Consider the following 22806-nt stretch of genomic DNA (forward strand, 5'->3'; position numbering starts at 1 on the left):
TGGTGAACATCTCAAAGAATTTTGACCTGTTCAGCATTTTGTCGCTTAAATTCATGCCAGGTTAAAAAATAGCTAATGGCTGACCAAAATAAGAGTCTGTTGGGTAAACTTATAGAATCGCAGGCGGTCAAATCGTGATTTCCCTAACTATATAAAACAATTTAGTTTTTACTGATGGAATCCCTTAACCTCATTTTTTTCGCACAGTTTGTTTTTAAACCAGTGTCTTGTACCGACACCAATGAAAAAACAGTTCATGAAGAGCTGGCTAAAGCCATGACAGCTATTCTGAAGCCTTCCACCGATTTCCTAACCAGCAACAAGCTGCTGAAGGTAAAATGCATTTGCACTCTCTTTGAAAAGTCTACTTTAAAAACTGCTGCAATTTTTTTTCAGGGTTTTTCTCTGCTCCCAGAGATGTACCTTGTGACAAACTAACTCTTGTTTTTCAGCACTCTTGGTACTTCTTTGAAGCACTTGTCAAAGCAATGGCTCAATTTCTCATTTTGAGTGGTAAAGTCAAGGCAGGTCTTTGTTATTCCACTTTGCTCTATAACTACAGTAACCCCCAACCCATGTTATAACTTCCCCCTCTTGTTCTTGTTTAGCTCTCAAGAAATCAACATTTTTCCTGCTCCTTCTACCATGCTGTCGAGACCTTGGTCAATATACTGATGCCTCACATCACCCAGAAATTCAAGGACAACCTGGATGTGGCACGCAACGCGAACCACAGCCTGGCAGTCTTCATTAAGGTTTGGGATCCTCCCAGCATCTGCAGTGAAAAATCTCCTGATATACAATGGGGCAAGAAAGTATTTAGTCAGCCACCGATTGTGCAAGTTCTCACACTTAAAATGATGACAGAAATCTGTAATTTTCGTCATAGGTACACTTCAACTGTGAGGGACAGAATGTAAAAAAAAATCCAGGAATTTTAAAGAATGTATTTGTAAATTATGGTGGAAAATAAGTATTTGGTCAACCATTCAAAGCTCTCACTGATGGAAGGAGGTTTTGGCTCAAAATCTCACGATACATGGTCCAATTCATTCTTTCCTTAACACGGATCAATCGTCCTGTCCCTTTAGCAGAAAAACAGCCCCAAAGCATGATGTTTCCACCCCCATGCTTCATAGTAGGTATGGTGTTCTTGGGATGCAACTCGGTATTCTTCTTCCTCCAAACACGACGAGTTGAGTTTATACCAAAATTGATACATGGATGATACAGCAGAGGATTGGGAGAATGTCATGTGGTCAGATGAAACCAAAATATAACTTTTTGGTATAAACTCAACTCGTCGTGTTTGGAGGAAGAAGAATACTGAGTTGCATCCCAAGAACACCACACCTACTGTGAAGCATGGGGGTGGAAACATCATGCATTGGGGCTGTTTTTCTGCTAAGGGGACAGGACGATTGATCCGTGTTAAGGAAAGAATGAATGGGGCCATATATCGTGAGATTTTGAGCCAAAACCTCTTTCAATCAGTGAGAGCTTTGAATGGTTGACTAAATACTTATTTTCCACCATAATTTACAAATAAATTATTTAAAATTCATACAATGTGAATTCATGGATTTTTTTTCACATTCTGTCTCTCACAGTTGAAGTGTACCTGTGGTGAAAATTACTGACCTGTGTCATCATTTTAAGTGGGACAACTTGCACAATCGGTGGCTGACTAAATACTTTTTTGCCCCACTGTACAGTCCCAGTAACAGTATATCATTTATTTTTGAATACTTTGTCGTATTCCTGTTGTCAATCAGCGCTGCTTCACTTTCATGGACCGAGGGTTTGTCTTCAAGCAGATCAATAACTACCTGAAATTCTTCATACCTGGTGACCCCAAGGTTTTTATTTTCTGCTTTTTGTGACTTGAATTTTGTTGTATTCTTTAAAATCCGATCCCCTGTTGATTTTGTAACAGTCCAGAATGTATATGGTAGGCACCCTGCAGGTAATGAAAGTACTCCTAATTTCAATGCACCCGTCTTACAAACACTTTCTTCCATTCAAATCTCCCCACCATCATGGGCAAGACCAAAGAGCTCCCAAGGAACCTCAGGGATGAGATTGTAGAACTGTTCAAGATTGGAATAGTCGACAAAACCATCAGAAAGAAGCTTTTTGAAAAAGAGACCATATAGGTACTGTATTTGAGATAAGTAAAATGTTTGATAAGAATCCAACATCAGCTTTCCTGACATGTTTGCAACCTTGCTGAAAAACATCAAGAAACATCTGACCTCTGACTTTGCCAACATGGTTTTACACACCAAAACCATGTCTTGATTTGTGATCAAATTCAGTACTTATTTCCCTCAACCAAAAACAAATTCATTTATAATCTTTCATTCATGATATTTTCCCATTTTGGTTTTCTCTGTTTCAATAACTCTACCATACAAGTTATGTACTCCATAATTGGGTAGACTTGTGAGGACTGGTGGGCATGGTAATGCCGGGTTTGTCCCTCCGTAGATGCGATGACGTGAACACAACAAAAGGTTGGATCTTAAAATATTTATTTAACAAAAAAGAGAGCTCTGAACAGAAATGCTGGAGCTAATAAAAGGCAAACCAAAAACGCTAGTATGAAAACTAGGAAATACAAACAGAAAACTAAACTTGGCATGAAAGCACAAACGAGAAAACAAATCATCAGTATGAAAACTGGAATAATCAAGTGGTATAGCGTGAGAGCTAGCGAGAATAAAAGTAGAAAAAGTAGCAGTCGTCACTTGTTGCATGAGAGCAATTTATGAACCCAGGAAGAAAAGAACAAAGAGGCTGTCTTAAATAGGAGGGTGATTAGACAAAACAGGTGTGTGTGGACCGGGATTGGCAGGTGGACTGATGAGTTACCATGGTGACAGGCTAAACAGGAAATAAACAGTCACTTGACGGAGAGTGATACCAGAAAAGAAAAATAACTAATATGTGTAGATACGAGCAGCGGATCGCAACAAGACTTACAAAATCAGCAGAGGATCAAATACTTATTTTTCCAATTGTATTGTAAGGTTTCAAATTTTTTTTTTCTTTCAGACTTTATACGAATTTAAGTTTGAGTTCCTGAGAATTGTGTGCAGCCATGAGCATTACATTCCTCTTAATCTTCCCATGCTCTTTGGAAAAGGCCGGATACAGAGGTTCCAAGGTCAGTTGGGTTAGGGCAGAGGTGTCCAAACTTTTTCCACGGAGGGCCACACACGGAAAAATTTAAGCATTCAAGGGGCCATTTTGATATTTTTCATTTTCAAATCATAACAAAATATATGTACTTTTTTTATCCTTAGGGCTCCTAGGGAGCATAGAAGGTCTCAGTCACTAAAATGTTAAAAATAAGTCAAATTATTATTATTTTTTACTTAATGCTTACAGTAAATCTCTATATCAACTTGAGGTTGATATAAAGTAAAACAATGTTTTATGCCTTTTCTGTCAAAGACAACTTTGTTTTTTATAGTAAAACTGAAATATGCAGTATTTAAATAGATAGATAGATAGATGATAAATAGATAGTACTTTATTGATTCCTTCAGGAGAGTTTCTTTATTTAGCAATTAAAGCCCTCAAAGATAAAAAATGCAGGACACCATTGATTTTAATTATTCAATATTTTTGAGTAATCACAGTGAAAAATTAAATAAAATCCTACTAAATACATTTGAGATCCCAAAGGTTCCCCACTCATAAAGTGATACATTTTTATAATGTATTTATTTTTTACTTTTAACACTTAAATTTCAAGATGAACTTCCGATATATCTGTCGATTTTAAGTTTGAACTATTATTTTGTTTGTTTTATGCTCTTTTGTCAAAACTTTTTTTTTATATGGCAACCACATAAAACATTTTTAAGTGATAATTTTTAAGTAATAATTTATTATAACATATTTTTGGAAAAAAAGAAAATAAAGACAAAAGGAAAAAAAAACTGCCTGCATGGCAGCTTTGTGTCAACATTGCCACTTTTTCTCATTAGATTTCACCTCATTCCACTTTTTTTAAATGTTTTATTTTTATTTTTGCAATACTATCAATTTTGCAATTTTTTGCAGAATGTGTGGCGGGCCGATAAACGATTAGCTGCGGGTCGCCAATGGCCCCCGGGGCCGCACTTTGGACACCCCTGGGTTAGGGTTACCTTTATTTTAACCCAAGGGTACACTGCACTGTACTCTCGAGATCCCAATCTCCTTAAATCAACATTCCATTTTCGTACATAGATCTTCAGCTGGACTACTCACTCACTGATGACTTCTGTCGAAACCACTTTCTGGTGGGTCTGCTGCTGAAGGAAGTCGGTGGCGCCTTACAGGAGAGTCGAGAGATTTGTCAGATTGCCACACAAGTGCTGAAGGGACTGATGGTGAAACACACCTTTGACGACCGCTATGCTGCTAAAGTGAGTTGTCCATCTGTTTTAGTCCACATGTGCATTGATAATTCTAAAAACATAAGATAATGTTATATGTCCACCCACATAACGTTTTAACCGATTGGAGAGGATGCAAAAAAACGAACAAAAAGCCTCTGCTCTCGTTACGAGTTTTGAGTAAAATTGGAGCTTTCGTGACCACTCAGGGTGATCCCTAACCTGACTCTCGCCAGATCCCTGTAGTTCGCTGAGCTCCACACAAGGATCTGGGGTCAAGGGCAATGTAAACTCCTTCAAGATAGTTAAAAATAATGAATCAATCAGGATCGCCAGGCGGGATTTCATTGATGTGACGATGTGAGGAGTCGTGTGCTGACATTGATCCTGCTATTGCAACTAAGCATATTCAACACGGTCCCTTGCGAATGTTCAACAATTTCAAACCGAGGTCTTTTAGACCAGGGGTCACCAACGCGGTGCCCGCGGGCAGCAGGTAGATCGTAAGGACCAGATGAGTAGCCCGCTGGCCTGTTCTAAAATTAGCTCAAATAGCAGCACTTACCAGTGAGCTGCCTATATATTTAAAATTTGTATTTATTTACTAGAAAGCTGGTCTCGCTTTGCTTGACATTTTTTAATTCTAAGAGAGACAAAACTCAAATAGAATTTGAAAATCTAAGAAAATATTTTAAAGACTTGGTCTTCACTTTTTTAAATAAATTCATTTATTTTTGTACTTTGCTTCTTATAACTTTCAGAAAGACAATTTTAGAGAAAAAAACAATGATTTTAGGATTTTTAAACACATATATCTTTTTACCTTTTAAATTCCTTCCTCTTCTTTCCTGACAATTTAAATCAATGTTCAAGTAAATGTATTTTTTTTCATTGTAAAGAATAATAAATACATTTTAATTTAATTCTTCATTTTAGCTTCTGTTTTTTTGACGAAGAATATTTGTGAAATATTTCTTCAAACTTATTATGATTAAAATTAAAAACATATATATTCTGGCAAATCTAGAAAATCTTTGGAATCAAATTTAAAACTTATTTCAAAGTCTTTTGAATTGGAAAATCTAGAAGAAATAATGATTTTTCTTTGTTAGAAATATAGCTTGGTCCAATTTGTTATATATTCTAACAAAGTGCAGATTGGCTTTTAACCTATTTAAAACATGTCATCAAAATTCTAATATCAATCTTAATCAGGAACAATTACTACTAATGTTTCATGAATTCTTTTTTTAATTTTTTTCAAAAAGATTCGAATTAGGAAGTTTTTCTCTTCTTTTTTTCGGGTGAATTTTGTCTGTTTCACAATTTAATTTTCATTTTGTTCCTGTTTTCTCCTCTTTTAAACCGTTCAATTAAGTGGTTTTTTCATCATTTGTTCTCTACAAAAAACCTTCCGTAAAAGGAAAAAAAATGTACGACGGAATGACGGACAGAAATACCCATTTTATATGGGTATTTCAAGTCCCTCTGTCTAAGTCTTCCTCGTCGTCATGTGACATGAGTTCTTGTCTGTTATGATTTTGCTTACCCGCCTTACCTTGCCTCTGATTGGCCAGTCCGAAATGTTACGCCCTAACCACAGCCAATAGTGACTCATCATACATTTGATCAGTAAGCTCCAGAGTGTCCAGAATAAGGCAGCACGGCTGCTTTCTGGTTTGTTCACTAAGAACCAATGTTAACCAAATGCATGCTTCTTTTTCCTGGCTAACACTGGACTCTCACACTATTATGTTAGATCCACTATGGACTGGACTCTCACACTATCATGTTACATCCACTATGGACTGGACTGCGCTGCTGATCGGCCTCCGCTTGGGATGGTTTCCTGCTGGCTCCGCTGTGAATGGGACTCTCGCTGCTGTGTTGGATCCGCTTTGGACTGGACTCTCGCGACTGTGTTGGTTCCATTATGGATTGAACTTTCACAGTATCATGTTAGACCCGCTCGACATCCATTGCTTTCCTCCTCTCTAAGGTTCTCATAGTCATCATTGTCACCGACGTCCCACTGGGTCATTATTGTCACCGATGTCCCACTGGGTGTGAGTTTTCCTTTCCTTGCCCTTATGTGGGCCTACCGAGGATGTTGTGGTGGTCTGTGCAGCCCTTTGAGACACTAGTGATTTAGGGCTATATAAGTAAACATTGATTGATTGATTGATATATATATATATATATATATATATATATATATATATATATATATATATATATATATATTAAAGGTAAATTGAGCAAATTGGCATTTCTGGCAATTTATTTAAGTGTGTATCAAACTGGTAGCCCTTTGCATTAATCAGTACCCAAGAAGTAGCTCTTGGTTTCAAAAAGGTTGGTGACCCCTGTTTTAGACCTTCGTCTATGCTTTTTTCTTTGGCGACTGTGTGAAATATATTTTTGCTGTTCCCAATGAAGCCTTTTATTCTCATATTTTCTTTGCACAAACGACATTGATCGTCTACCGACATTGCTGCTTTGTTCTCTGACTTTTCTGTCGTAATCCAATATGTCGGCTGTTTTGTTTTGGATTTCTCATCTGCGTCACGGGTGGATTTTGATGTGAGTGGTTGAAGAAGCACGTCATTCAAGATAAAGGACACGTGGTTTATCCAATCACATTCAATTATTTTTTTCGTAAATACATCTCCTATTGAGAAGTCCCAGGTCCTTGTGTGGAGCTCAGCGAACTACTAGGATCTGGCGAAAGTCAGGTTAGGTGATCCCAGCTACAGGGCGACTTGCTAACATATTTGATTTTAACTCTGCCCGGCTGGAGCACGGGTTCGCTATAACGAGCACAGTAAAAGTGCTCAAGCCGGGGACTTACTAGGTAAAATGCTAGCTCAAAGGGGTTGCCCATTAACCTGAAGCTATACAGCGAAGGTTTGGACATATTTTTGTCGTTTCTGATCACAGAAGGTGATATCCAAGACAGGCTAACACAGTTGTGACCGGCACAAGGTATGATATTTGTTGAAATAAAGAGGAAAGAAGTGTCACTAGCTGTCAAAGCAAACAACGGCAAGAGTTTTCAGTTGACAATCCATTTCTCCACCTGTTACCATTAACATGGCACTTTTAAGCACTCGCTCCCTTATATACAGAACTTTTTTTCATGAATGATATGATTTTTAGACAAAACGTTAACTGTCTTCGTTTAACTGAGACATGGCTTGGTTCTGACGCACCTGTTCTCCCAGAGGCTTCCCCACCATATTGAACAATTAACGATGAACAATTATGTCAGTTAAAAATAAATTGCAAGAGTGCAGAGAGATGGAGGAAATCCAAATGAATGTTACATTATCAGATTTTACACCAACAACTCAAGACCTACAATAACAGTCAAACAGGCCAGAATTCAACAATACTCACAACTCATCACAGACCGTTAAAACTCTTTTTCACTTTTTCTATTTTAACTAGTACCGTATTTTTCGGATTATAAATCGCTCCAGAGTATACGTCGCACCGGCCGAAAATGCATAATAAAGAAGGAAAAAAACATATGTCGCACTGCATGGGGGAAATTTATTTGATAAAATCCAACACCAAGAATAGACTTTTGAAAGGCAATTTAAAATAAAGAAAGAATAGTGAACAACAAGCTGAATAAGTGTAGGTTATATGACGCATAAATAACCAACTGAGAACGTGCCTGGTATGTTAACGTAACATATTATGGTAAGAGTCATTCAAATAACTCTAACATATAGAACATGCTATACGTTTACCAAACAATCTGTCACTTCTAATCGATAAATCCGATGAAATCTTCTTCCTCGATATCTTTTCTAAACAACTCCGCCAACTCCAAAGGTATGCACAGCTTCCTCTTGTCATTTTCTGCTGCATATTTCACTACGTCCAGTTTGTAATCTGCAGTACATGATTTCCTTTTCGGTCCAATTTTTGTTCAGGCCTTCTCAGTTTTTATAAGTTACCGCCAACGATGAAATGATCCATCTTAATAGCTACGGCAGTAGCATATAGCATATCGCAGTTAGCATTCCATTACCCACAATGCACTTCTGCCATGACCCCCTCCCCGCCGAATTCTTATTGGTTGACGTGTGTGTGACGATTGCCTACGTGTGTGTGATGATTGCTGACATTTTCTTCGTCTCTTCCGCAAATGAGATTAATAATTGGATATTGTGTAATCTGCAGTACGTGATTTCCTTTTCGGTGCCATTTTTGTTCAGCCCTTCTCAGTTTTTATAAGTTACCGCCAACGATGAAATGATCCATTTTAATAGCTACGGCAGTAGCATATAGCATATAGCAGTTAGCATCCCATGACCCACAATGCACTTCTGCCATGACCCTCCCCTGCTGAATTCTTATTGGTTGACGTGTGTGTGACGATTGCTGACATTTTCTTCGTCTCTTCTGCGAATGAGATAAATAATATTATTTGATATTTTACGGTAATGTTTTAATAATTTCACACATAAGTCGCTCTAAAGTATATGTCGCACCCAACTATGAAAAAAACTGCGACTTATAGTCCGAAAAATACAGTAAGTATGGAAGCATGTTCCTTGGGAAACCAGGAGAGAAGATGTGGGGTTCCTCAAAGCTCAGTTTTAGGTCCCATTCTTTCTAATGTTTATATTCTGCCTCTTGGGGACGTCACTAGTAGACACGGCATCAGCTTCCACAGTTACACTGATGATACACAGTTTTTCTGAGGGATATGTTGGAGCGAGGTTGTTTAGACATTTGAAAACAAATTAGAGTTTAAAGTTGATTCGGTAGCGCACAGGGAGCCAGTGAAGGGACGCTAGGGTAGGAGTGATGTGCTCACACCTGCTAGTCTGTGATAGCAGATGAGTAGCAGAGTTCTGCACAAGCTGCAGATGGGCGAGGGAGGCCAGGCTAATGCCTACGTACAGGGCATTACAGTAGTCAAAACAAGTCTAGATAAAAGCGTGGATTCATTTCTCAAGATCAGGTCCTGACAAAAACGGTTTCCCTTTCGCTATTTGGCGTAGTTGATAAAACCTTTTTCGAACTTAAAATCCGATTCGAACTTTACCCCCAGGTTTGTGACACAGTCGCTGAGATACGAGGACAGAGTGCCGAGGTCAACGTTGGGGGAGGGAGAGCGACTTGGACCGAACAACATAACTTCTGTCTTGTTTTCATTTATGCTCCAGAAGTTAACTGAAAGGGCTTCACGGTGGCAGAGGGGTTAGTGCGTCTGCTTCACAATACGAAGGTCCTGCAGTCCTGGGTTCAAATCCAGGCTCGGGATCTTTCTGTGTGGAGTTTGCATGTTCTCCCCGTGAATGCGTGGGTTCCCTCCGGGTACTCCGGCTTCCTCCCACTTCCAAAGACATGCACCTGGGGATAGGTTGATTGGCAACACTAAATTGGCCCTAGTGTGTGAATGTGAGTGTGAAAGTTGTCTGTCTATCTGTGTTGGCCCTGCGAGGAGGTGGCGACTTGTCCAGGGTGTACCCCGCCTTCCGCCCGATTGTAGCTGAGATAGGCGCCAGCACCCCCCGCGACCCCAAAAGGGAATAAGCGGTAGAAAATGGATGGAAGTTAACTGAAAGCCAGCCTTTGATGTCGTGCAGTCAGTCAATGAGATGTTGGACCTTGTTGTTTTGTGCCATTGGAAAGTAGATCTGGCTGTCATCGGCATAAAAATGAAATGCAAAACCGTGCTTTCCTGAAAACAGAACCAAGGGGAAAAGGTAAAGCGCAAATAAAAGAAGGCCAAGGATTGAGCCCTGGGGGACCCCATGTGGAAGAGGAGCTGTGGAAGACTATTTTTACACTAAAACTCCTGTCAGTCAGGTACGACCGGAACCAGTTGAGGGCGGCGCCCTTAATGCCCTCACAATTCTCAAGATGAGTGATTAAGGTGTCGAACGCAGCAGACAGATCTAAAAGCACCAGGACAACACATTTACCAGAATCTGTTGACAGGAGGATATCGTTATTATGTGCATTGGAGGGCTTTGAAACCGATTTGGAACAACTGTGGGATACCATTATCTTCCAAAAAGGCCAACAACTGACTGTAGGCAGTAATGTTTTGGAGATATATGGATGCATGTGTAGGCATAGCCATGACTTATATTCCAATAGCTCCCAGTATTTGTGGTCATTGACTTCACCTCATTCCAGAGCCATCAAGCCAGACTTGCCACCCTCTACCTGCCTCTGTTTGGCCTGCTGCAGGAGAATGTACACAGGCTTGAAAGCCAAGTGTTTGTACCTCCAGACCACCACAAGGTAAACGTGAAACCTTGAGGTAGCGGAGTGAATTGTGGTTGAAGCTATTTTCTTATATTACTATGTTCTGTTGGCAGAACCCAATGGAGGACTCACTCGTGGCGACCCCTCAGAAGCCTAGTACATACATAGACAGCGCTCTTCTTCAAATCTCTGGAACCAGTGAGTTGATTCACTATCGTGACCAAATAAATGCTTTCAATATTTTCTTGATAAACTATACAGAGAAGCTTGATTTTAAAGCAGGGGTCTCAAACTCAGTTTACCTGGGGGCCACTGGATGCAGAAACTGGGTGAGGCTGGGCCGCTAGAAAAGATTTCTTAAAAAATCTAACATGCACTTTTTAATGAATTCACCTTCTATGAATGGCTTTCCCGCCCTAGCAACATACTTGCCAACCCTCACGATTTTTCCGGGAGATTCCTGAATTTCAGTGCTCCTGCCGACAATCTACCGGTGCAACCATTCTCCCGAATTTATCCCAATTTTCACCCGGCCGACATCATTAAAGGCTGCCATGACTGCACTGCCTTTAACGTCCTCTACAACAGTGGTCCCCAACCTTTTTGTATCCGCGGACCGGTCAACGCTTAATGATTTGTCCCGTGGCCCTGGCGGGGGTGGGGCTGGGTGAGGGGGGGAGGTGTTGGGGGGGGCGTGGAATCATTTTTTTTTTTTTCTTTGTCATGAAAAAGGGACGTTTTTGTCATGAAAAAGGGAGGTTTTTGTGGTTGGTGCATTAATTGTAAGTGTATGTTGTGTTTTTTATGTTGATTTAATTAAAAAAACAAAAAAAAAACTTTTTTTTTTTTTTAAATTAAGAATAAATTCTTCTGCGGCCCGGTACCAATCGTACCGGTGGTTGGGGACCACTGCTCTACAACAGTGGTTCTCAACCTTTTTTCAGTGATGTACCACCTGTGAAAATGTTTTTAATTCAAGTACCCCCTGATCAAAGCAAAGCATTTTTGGTTGAAAAAAAGAGATAAAGAAGTAAAATACAGCACTATGTCATCAGTTTCTGATTTATTAAATTGTATAACAGTGCAAAATATTGCTCATTTGTGGTGGTCTTTCTTGAACTATTTGGAAAAAAAGATGTAAAAATAACTAAAAAACTTGTTGAAAAATAAAATAGTGATTCAATTATAAATAAAGATTTCTACACATAGAAGTAATCATCAACTTAAAGTGCCCTCTTTGGGGATTGTAAGAGAGATCCATTTGGATTCATGAACTTCATTCTAAACATTTCTTCACAAAAATAGAAATCTTTAACATCAATATATATGGAACATGTCCACAAAAAATCTAGCTGTCAACACTGGATATAGCATTGTTGCATTTTTTTTACACAGTTTATTAACTTAAATTCATATTTTGTTGAATTATTATTCAATAAATATATTTATAAAGGATTTTTGAATTGTTGCTATTTTTAGAATATTTAAAAAAAAAAACATCACGTACCATATGGGATACCTGCTAGTACCCCTAGGGGTAGGCGTACCCCCATTTGAGAACCACTGCCCTAATCAAAACAAAGCATTTTTGGTTGAAAAAAAGAGATAAAGAAGTAAAATACAGCACTATGACATCAATTTTTGATTTATTAAATTGTACAACAGTGCAAAATATTGCTCATTTGTAGTGGTCTTTCTTGAACTATTTGGAAAAAAAGATGTAAAAATAACTAAAAAACTTGTTGAAAAATAAACAAGTGATTCAATTATAAATGAAGACTTCTACACATAGAAGTAATCATCAACTTAAAGTGCCCTCTTAGGCGATTGTAATAGAGATCCATCTGGATTCATGAACTTAATTCTAAACATTTCTTCACAAAAAAATAAATCTTTATCATCAAAATTTATGGAACATGTCCACAAAAAGTCTAGCTGTCAACACTGAATGTTAGATTGTTGTATTATTTTTACACAGTTTATGAACTTACATTCAGACTTCATTGAAGTATTATTCAATAAACAAATGTATAAAGGATTTATGAATTACTGCTGTTTTTTAGAATGTTTTTAATAAATCTCACTTGTCCCTTGGCATACCTTCAAGTACATCCAGAGGTCCGCGCTCCCCAACTTAATTCTAAACATTTCTTCACAAAAAAATAAATATTTAACATCATTATTTATGGAACATGTCCATAAAAAGTTTGTATTATTTTTTCACCGTTTGTGAACTTATATTCATATTGCATTGAAGTATCATTCAATAAACATATTTTCAAAGAATTTATGAATTGCTGCTATTTTTTTGAATGTTTTTAATAAATCTCACTTGTCCCTTGGCATACCGTCATGTACTTCCAGGGGTTCCTGCCCCCCCTAGAAGAGGACTACTGCTCCACTACATGTCATCACGCACGCTTTTACATGTTGTGTGAGACTTGTGCAGAACAACAAAAGCGGCTGCAAGACATACTTGGTCAACAACAGACATACAGGTCACACTGATATTTGTAACAGTGTTGAAGTTTTATTTACGGCCACCCTTAGTGTGACGTGTGTAGCTGTTGACCAAATATGTCTTGCAATAACACACGTGGGTCTTACATGGCCAGATGCAACATGCACGTTGTCAGTTCAGGATGTAGGGGGCGCCAAAGGCAGTGCCTTTATAGCACACCCTGAATAATGTTGTACTGGTAAAAATCGACAGGGGCTTTGAGAGAATTGGTTCCATGAAATTCAGGGGTCTCCCGGAAAAATTGGGGACGTTGGCAAGTATGAAGCTGTCAAGCGGCGTTCATATTAAACTCGCGGGCCGCACCATCATTTAATTGTCATATCAAAGTGCGGGCCGCATGTTTGAGACCCCTGTTTTACAGTCTTGGGTAAAGTGGCTAACTAGAGTGGCACTTTTTCCACCATGTACTGTATCTGAAGCTTTAAAAACTTAGGAATATTGCTATGTGTGTTTTTGCCATGAGAAGGGGACACACAGGTGCCAGGAAGTCCATAAATTGTCCCTTTGTTTAATACGACAGTGTGCTTAGGTTGCTAGTGTGGCCTTGTCGAAGTATCCTTGACTAGAATCCAAATTAAGCTCTTTTTCTGACAATGACTTGTATTCTATGCACTCTCAGATAAAAGTACCTGCTCTACTGTAGTGTTGTTTAATGAGCTTCATGGTATACTCGCACTTTGAAACTAGTGTATGTATCTTAAAGAACAGAACACTGTATTTCTGGTTTAAACAGTTTACCTAAATCAGTTCATGTATTATGTTCACAAATAGTCATGTAATCAATAATGTAATGACAGGATTGTTCTCACATGCTTACATTTCTACGTCACGGCAGCCTCTCCTTACAGCTCAACGCCCAATATTGGCTTGGTTCAACATGCAGGCTCCAGAGGCTCTCTGGTCTCCACCGACTCTGGGAACAGCCTTATGGTGGACAAGAGCAGTAACAGGACAGATTCTCTGGAGAAGGTAAACAAACATTGGAGTGCGTGTTGTTGTTCCAAACTCCTTGATTTAGGCATTTTTTTTTGTATTTCTTTGGACTTTGGTCTATCATACACCTTGCACACAAAGCCCCCGTACCTGTTACTTTCCAATGTCCAAACACCACAAAAACAAATTTAGGAGGAGTTCCACAGTCAATTCGTCACTTTTCACCTTGCATTCTCTGAACCGAGTCTTGCCTCGAAAGCATGCAACCAATTGGTTTCACAATGCACTTACTCCCTTCTTGCTGGACATCTTTCAAAAGCCCCGAAGATACAGGTGGATGGAAATCCTGGGGATAACATACCATTACAAGTATTCTCCCCATTTCTGGTTAAAACACCAGCTCCGTTTACTTCCTGTTTGTAGTGTCCCGTTTTTAAGTGTGAGCTATAAATGACACACATTTTTAAATGTATTTTTATTATTTGAATGTTTTCCTTAAGAAAACATTCACTGTTATGTTAGATCAGGGGTCGGCAACCTGCATGCGGCTCTTTGATCACTCTGGTGTGGCTCAGCTGTGAACTTAACGACCTTCCCGAATTTACCGGGTGATATCTGACCTGCAGTGCCTTTCCATAAAATTGTTTGAGGTTTGCATACTGCGATTTTCACTCGGACAGCAACATTGAGGGCAGGTCCTGATGGCAATTCCCATAACATCTTCTAATACATGTAGTTGTGCCCGCTGTCACACAACACTGTGTGCGTGCCGGCCGGTGACATATTGTGTGAGATCCCTTTTACAAACCTTAAGCGATTGCAACGCATACTTGTTCAACAGCCATGCAGGTTACACTGAGGGTTGTGATATAAACAACTTTAACGCTCTTACTAGTATGCGCCACACTGTGAACCCACACCAAACAAGAATGACAAACACATTTCGGTAAAACACCCGCACTGTAACACAACATAAACACAACATAACAAATACCCAGAATCCCATGCGACCCTGACTATTCCAGGCTACATTATACACCCCGCTAGCACCAAACCTCCCCGTCCCCCCCACCCCGCCCACCTCAACTGACGCAGGAGGAGGTGGGGGGGCGGGTTGGTGGGAGGGGACGGGGGTGGTGGTGGTAGCGGGGTGTATAATGCAGCCTGGAAGAGTCAGGGTTGCATGGGATTCTGGGTATTTGTTATGTTGTGTTAAAGTGCGGATGTTTTCCTGAAATGTGTTTGTCATTCTTGTTTGGTGTGGGTTCACAGTGTGGCGCATATTTGTAACAGCGTTAAAGTTGTTTAAACTGGCACCCTCAGTGTGACCTGTATGGCTGTTGAACAAGAATGCCTTGCAGTCGCATGTGTGCGTCTGCAGAAGCCACATACAACACGTGACCTGGCTGGTAAGCTGTTTGTACAAGTTGTGGAGGACACTAAAGACGATGCAATTGTAGCACGCCCTTACTTTTGTTGATCGGGTTTTACTCAGCAGACCTCTAAGGGAATAGTCACTCTGTAGTCTCTCGGACAAATCGGGAGGAATTGTATGCTTGATGCGAATAAGGGGCATACATATAAAACTCACTGGCCGCACTAACATCAAATCTCCATTTTTAATTGCGGGCCGCATTTCTGAGACCCCTGGTTTATACATAGCACAAAGCAAAAAACAACAACTCTGTATACAGTGTTATTTCATTATAGATTTCAAGAGTCTTGTGGCTCACATTATTTTCTTTATTTTGTGAAACGGGTCAAAATGGCGCTTTGAGTGGTAAAGGTTGCCGACTCCTGTGTTAGATAAACCATGGACTGGACTTTCGCAATATTATGCTAGACCCACTCGACGTCCATTGAGGGGGGGGGGGGTCAACCACATCTGTGATCCTCTCCAAGGTTTCTCATTTACATCCCACTATGTTGTGAGTTTTTCCTTGCCCCTATGTGGGATTTGAACCGAGAATGTCGCTGTGGCTTGTGCAGCCCTTTGAGACACTTGTGATTTAGGGCTATACAACTAAACATTGATTGATTGATTGATTGAAGAACCGCTGAAGCAAATATGCAAATTTTTGCTTCGCCTTCCGCAACAAATTATGAAAAGTTGTTGTTTTTTCTAAGAATTTGTACTTTGTTTTGAGTCTAATTTTACTCTCTCTCTTTCTTGCAACATTCTTTGGCATGACATTACATTATTTTGTATGTGCATCAGAAGCAGTGTGCTTCATCTCTGAGCAGTGCCATGCTGCGTTGTGACAAACTGGACCAGGACGATGCAAAAAACCTCCTCTTGTGCTTTCTGCATATCCTCAAGAGCATGTCAGAAGGTAGGCTATGTGAGTTTCTTTGTTGTAATGTGTTATTATTTACTCGGAATTACAAATTACTCTACAACTGCATGTGAGGGCTGTGTGATGTTGATGACAAGCCATAATACCTTATAACAAAAGCACAGATTAAAATAAATCATAACCTGGATTCCATGAAAGTACTCCGCCTTTAGATGACTAGATGATCAGCAACAGTTTTAGGCGAAAACATAAAACTGTCTCCATGTTAACAGCATTTAAGATATATCAGGAATAGAGAAGCACTTTTCTCGAGAGGGTTAAGTTAAAGTTAAAGTACCAATATTTGTCACACACACACTAGGTGTGGTGAAATGTGTCCTCTGCATTTGACCCATCCCCTTGTTCACCCCCTGGGAAGTGAGGGGAGCAGTGGGCAGCACCGGCAGCCGCGCCCGGGAATCATTTTTGATAATTTAACCCCCAATTTCAACGCTTGATGCTGAGTGCCAAGCAGGGAGGTAATGGGTCCCATTTTTTATAGTCCTTGGCATGACTCGGCCGGGGTTCGAACTCACGACCTACCGATCTCAGGGCGAACACTCTAACCACTAGGCCACTGAGTAATATTTGGAATCTGTTTGCACTTTTTCGGGAGTCATCAAACGTACTGGCATGTCATATTTATGAATGTAATGTAGAGCTGAATGGGATTAAAGGGAAACTGCACTTTTTGGGGAATTTTGCCTATCGTTCACAATCATAATGAAAGACATGACAGGGATGGATTTTTTTAATGCATTCTATATATTAAATAAATGCAAAAATGCATTACTGTATCGACGATTACATGACACATTAAAAAAATATATTTTTGCACATACAATGGACGTATTTGATATGATTTATTCAGGTCGGTAAAAGTAATTGCTCAATGCAACAAATTCAATTTTGTTGTTGACGCGGTCATCATTTTGACAGTAGGGACCTGTAAAAAAACACTTTCGTTTTCTCATTCTCAGAAGCCCTTTTTTCATATTGGAACAAAGCGGCGCCATGTATGCTAATGGGATTTTTTACATTGTTAGAGTGAGTATACACAAGAGACAGCATACAATCCTGCTTAAGTGGTTGTGAAGACACACATCTCATCATTGATTTTACTGGGTCCTTCCTGCAGGTTCTGCCTTCATCAATTTAGATACATGGGGAAGCGCGTCATTACCAGGTGGAGTAAATGTTGCTTTAAAGGCATACTGAAATGAGATTTTCTTATTTAAACGGGGATAGCAGGTCCATTCTATGTGTCATACTTGATCATTTCGCGATATTGCCATATTTTTGCTGAAAGGATTTAGTAGAGAACATCGACGATAAAGTTCGCAACTTTTGGTGCTGATAAAAAAGCCCTGCCTTTACCGGAAGTCGCAGACGATGACGTCACCCGTTGATGGCTCCTCACATCTTCACATTGTTTTTAATGCTAAAAAGTGCTATTCGGACCGAGAAAACGACAATTTCCCCATTAATTTGAGCGAGGATGAAAGATTCGTGTTTGGGGATATTGATAGTGACGGACTAGGAAAAAAAAAAAAAAATAAAAAAAAAAATGTTTTTAGACACATTTACTAGGATAATTTTGGGAAATACCACATCTTTCTATTGTGTTGCTAGTGTTTTAGTGAGTTTAACAGTACCTGATAGTCGGAGGTGTGTGTCCACGGGTGTCTTGAGGTCAGTGTCTCAGGGAAGTCTATGGCAGCTTTATGGACGGCCCAAGCTCAGCTGATCTCCGGTAAGAAGCGACTTTTTACCACAATTTTCTCACCGAAACCTGCTGGTTGACATTCGGTCGGAATCCATGTTCGCTGTGATCCATAGTAAAGCTTCACCTCCGGGAATTTTAAACAAGGAATCACCGTGTGTTTGTGTGGCTAAAGGCTAAACCTTCCCAACTCCATCCTTCTACTTTGACTTCTCCAATATTAATTGAACAATTTGCAAAAGATTCAGCAACGCATTTCTCCAAAATACTCTGTAATTATGCGGTTGAAGCAGACGACTTTTAGCTGTGTGTGTGTGCAGCGCTCATATTTCCTAACAGTCCGTGACGTCACACGTACACGTCATCATTACGCGACGTTTTCAAGAAGAAACTCCCGGGAAATTTTAAATTGTATTTTAGTAAACTAAAAAGGCCGTATTGGCATGTGTTGCGATGTTAATATTTCATCATTGATATATAAACTATCAGACTGCGTGGTGGGTAGTAGTGGGTTTCAGTAGGCCTTTAAATATCAGCTGACACTACTACAATACATCATTTTATAACCAAATACTTGTTTATTTTGAGTCCTATAATATCTTTGCTTGTCTTACTGCTGCTGACAAACTGATATGGTTAACGCTGTGGCCCCCTAACCACTCCCGCATGGGTAAGAGTCACTTCTCTGTGCATGCTCCTCTTTTTTTACGAACATATCAATGTAGCAACACTTTTGCTTTATGGTAAATAACTTCTCACATTCTTTGTTTTTTTTTTCGTTCACAGGGGTCATGAAAGGACCGGGCCCCCGAGTACAGACAGGAGATCCTTGACTTTGCCTGTGTCTCGTAATAGGACGGGCATTCTGCACTCTCGCTTACAGCCACTTGGGACTTTGGAGAACGCTCACATGCTCAACAACAGTAAGCTTATCTTGGATCTTTCAATTGTTCAAATAAAAGAAACATACCAGATAAAACGTAATACTTCTATACCAAATACTGATATAGGTGCAGTGGTACCTCGGGATATGAGTAATTGGTGCTGTGACACAGCTCGCACCTTAAAAAACAGATTGCAAAACAATGGCAACTTTTAAAGGCCTACTGAAACCCACTACTACCGACCACGTGGTCTGATAGTTATATATCAATGATGAAATATTAACATTGCAACACATGCCAATACGGCCTTTTTAGTTTACCAAATTGCAATTTTAAATTTCCCGCGGAGTTTCTTGTTGAAAACGTCGCGGAATGATGACGCGTGCGCGTTACGTCCCGGGTTGCAGGGGACATATTAGCGCAGCACCATTTGCGGCTAAAAGTCGTCTCTTTTCATGGCGCAATTAAACAGTATTTTGGACATCTGTGTTGCTGAATCATTTGCAATGTTTTCAATTAGTAATAGAGAAGTCAAAGTAGAAAGATGGAGGTGGGAAGCTTTAGCCTTTAGCCACACAAACACACGGTGTTTCCTTGTTTAAAATTCCCAGAGGTGAAGCTTTACTATGGATCAGAGCGGTCAAGCAAACATGCATCCCGACTACATGTCGACCGGCAGTTTTTGGTGAGAAAATTGTGGAAATAAGTCGCCACTTACCGGAGATCAGTGGAGCTTCTGTCGTGCTGCAGCTGCCGTGACTTCCCTCAGACACTGGCCTCAAGACACCCGTGGACAAACCCCTCCGACTATCAGGTACTATTTAATCTCACTAAAACACTAGCAACACAATAGAAAGATAAGGGATTTCCCAGAATTATCCTAGTAAATGTGTCCAAAAACATCTGAATCCCTCCCAATGCATTCGTGTTTTTTTTTACTATATATTTTTTTTTTTTTTCTAGTCTTTCGCTATCAATATCATCATCCACAAATCTTTCATCCTCGCTCAAATTAATGGGGAAATTGTCGTTTTCTCGGTCCGAATAGCTCTTGCTGCTGGAGGCTCCCATTATAAACAATGTGAGGACGTGAGGAGCCCTCACCCTTGTGACGCCATCGTCTGCTACTTCCGGTACAGGCAAGGCTTTTTATTAGCGACTAAAAGTTGCAAACTTTATCGTCGATGTTCTCTACTAAATCCTTTCAGCAAAAATATGGCAATATCGCGAAATGATCAAGTATGACACATAGAATGGACCTGCTATCCCCGTTTAAATAAGAAAATCTCATTTCAGTAGGCCTTTAAAAACAAATCAAAAATTAACTGTTGGTAAATTACATTTTATATATGTATTATATGTATTACAGTGTAATATTTACCTTATTTTCGATTAGTATTATGTTGCGGCGATCAACAAATGTATTTTACCAGGACTTCCTTTCCGGGTTTGATTGAAATCTTTGTAAACACAGCACTAATGCTGCCGCTGCTAGTATTTTCACCGCAACAATATCAAGCTGTCCACTTTTTGACAATATTCACGCAATATGTGCGAGAATTTCTCAAATTACGCCTTTCACCCGCATTCACACCACAACTCTCACTCCTTACGCATTTCTAGAAATTATAATGATAAATAAATGATAAAAGGGTTATACTTGCATAGCGCTTTTCCAACTTTAATGTTCTCAAAGCGCTTTGACACTATTCCACATTCACCCATTCACATACAAATTCACACACTGATGGCGCGAGCTGCAATGCAAGGCTTTAACCACGACCCATCAGGAGCAAGGGTGAAGTGTTTTGCTCAAGGACACAACGGACGTGACTAGGATGGTAGAAGGTGGGTATTGAACCAGGAACCCTCAGGTTGCTTGCACGGCCCTCTGCCAACCGCGCCACGCCCTCCCCAAATTCAGCCGAGCACACGCCCCAGCTACAGTAGGAAGGGAATTTATATGGCCCGATTAATTGCGGTTCACCTGACAGATGAAAGGAGATGAATTGGAGGGTGCACTTCCCACTTTAGCTGCCAGATGGCAGTAGACTGTTAAATATCTTATTTGTGACCATTTCAACTTTAAAGGCCTACTGAAATGAGATTTTCTTATTCAAACGGGGAAAGCAGGTCCATTCTATGTGTCATACTTGATCATTTCGCGATATTGTCATATTTTTGCTGAAAGGATTTAGTAGAGAACATCGACATTAAAGTTTGCAACTTTTGGTCGCTTACAGAAAAGCCCTGCTTTTACCGGAAGTAGCAGACGATGTGCGCGTGACGTCACCGGTGTGAGGGCTCCTCACATCCTCACATTGTTTACAATCATGGCCACCAGCAGTAAGAGCAATTCAGACCGAGAAAGCGACAATTTCCCCATAAATTTGAGCGAGGATGAAATATTCGTGGATGAGGAAAGTTAGAGTGAAGCAAGAAAAAAAAAAAGGAGAAAAAAAGAAAAGGTGAAGGCTCCAGGTGGCGGCAGTGGGAGAGTTTCAGATGTAATTATGTAGTGTAGTGTTTATGTAGTGTAGTAGGATAATTCTGGAAAATCCCTTATCTGCTTATTGTTTTAATAGTATTTTAGTGAGATTATAAAGTATTACCTGAAAGTGGGATGGCTGCGGTGAACGCCAGTGTCTCTGAGAGAAGCAGAGGAGCCAAGATCACAGCTGCCTTTTTGAGCTGCAGGATGAGGTCGTGTAATCCACTCAAGTCTCCGGTAAGAGCCGACTTAATATGACAATTTTCCCCCCCAAAAAAACTTGCTGGTTGACGTAGAGAAACATGTTCGCTTCACCGCTCTGTGTTAAAGCTTCACAACAAACAAAGAAACACTGTTTGTTTTTCGGTGCTAAATGCAGCTGCAATACACCGCTTTCCACCAAAGGCATTCTTCTTTATAGTCTCCATTATTAATTGAACAAAATGCAAAAAATTCAGCAACACAGATGTCCAAAATACTGTGTAATTGCGCGATAAAAAGACGACTTTTAACCGTAAGTGGTGCTGGGCTAAAATGTTCCCTCCAACCAATAACGTCACAAACACGCATCAACATAAGCGTCATCATTCCGTGACGTTTTCAACAGGAAACTCCGCGGGAAATTTAAAATTGTAATTTAGTAAACTAAACCGGCCGTATTGGCATGTGTTGCAATGTTAATATTTCATCATTGATATATAAACTATCAGAGTGCGTGGTCGGTAGTAGTGGGTTTCAGTAGGCCTTTAACCACAGCATCATTTATTTAGAGTGGTGCTTTCCATCATTTTCAGCAGACTGCATTGCAAAATGATTAACCCTCCTAGGAATGGGGCCAGGTGAATCCCTTCCCTACTGTACCTCGAATTGGCTGAAATGCAAGCCTTTTTTTGTACAAATCAGATCCTCCATGCAGTGGAATTGTCAGGAAGATTATGAGAAGTGGGAATGTTGTACATGGGCACCAAGCCTGAAAGTTTGAAGGTGTTTCTCATTCGACAATAAAAAATAGTCGTTATAAAGTTGCCTGTGTCCTATTAAGACTGTTTAACAACCTACACTCCTATCAAAAATGCAAAAAGGTTTGTTGTACGCATAAATAGTGATCTCAGCATCGGTAGTGGAAAAATTGGGACACATCTTTGCGATATTACGGAGATGGAAGGAGGTTGTTTTAGTAACAATGTTAAAGGCTTAGTGAAATTAGATTTTCTTATTTAAAAACGGGGATAGCAGGTCCATTCTATGTGTCACGGGTTGTAGAGCTCCTCACATCCTCACATTGTTTAC

General features: G+C 39.8%; 1 protein-coding gene across 4 annotated transcripts in view; it reads left to right on the plus strand.

The window, feature by feature from the left end:
• Positions 1 to 22806, plus strand: part of LOC133555186 (dedicator of cytokinesis protein 9-like) — a 141290-nt gene that overhangs the window by 80318 nt on the left and 38166 nt on the right. The window contains exons 25-37 of one of the 4 annotated variants that reach the window (XM_061904741.1): positions 208 to 333; positions 453 to 524; positions 609 to 755; positions 1776 to 1859; positions 3058 to 3169; positions 4243 to 4421; positions 10557 to 10664; positions 10742 to 10826; positions 13985 to 14118; positions 16301 to 16415; positions 17399 to 17465; positions 17557 to 17604; positions 18928 to 19064. In XM_061904741.1, coding sequence (XP_061760725.1) covers positions 208 to 333; positions 453 to 524; positions 609 to 755; positions 1776 to 1859; positions 3058 to 3169; positions 4243 to 4421; positions 10557 to 10664; positions 10742 to 10826; positions 13985 to 14118; positions 16301 to 16415; positions 17399 to 17465; positions 17557 to 17604; positions 18928 to 19064 — 1414 coding nt within the window. Of the gene's footprint in view, positions 1 to 207; positions 334 to 452; positions 525 to 608; positions 756 to 1775; positions 1860 to 3057; positions 3170 to 4242; positions 4422 to 10556; positions 10665 to 10741; positions 10827 to 13984; positions 14119 to 16300; positions 16416 to 17398; positions 17468 to 17556; positions 17605 to 18927; positions 19065 to 22806 lie in introns of those variants that run through there. The other 3 variants (XM_061904742.1, XM_061904743.1, XR_009807281.1) reach the window with 3 other exon arrangements.

The sequence above is a fragment of the Nerophis ophidion genome, linkage group LG06, assembly GCF_033978795.1.
Source record: "Nerophis ophidion isolate RoL-2023_Sa linkage group LG06, RoL_Noph_v1.0, whole genome shotgun sequence".
Classification (NCBI taxonomy): Eukaryota; Metazoa; Chordata; class Actinopteri; order Syngnathiformes; family Syngnathidae; genus Nerophis; species Nerophis ophidion.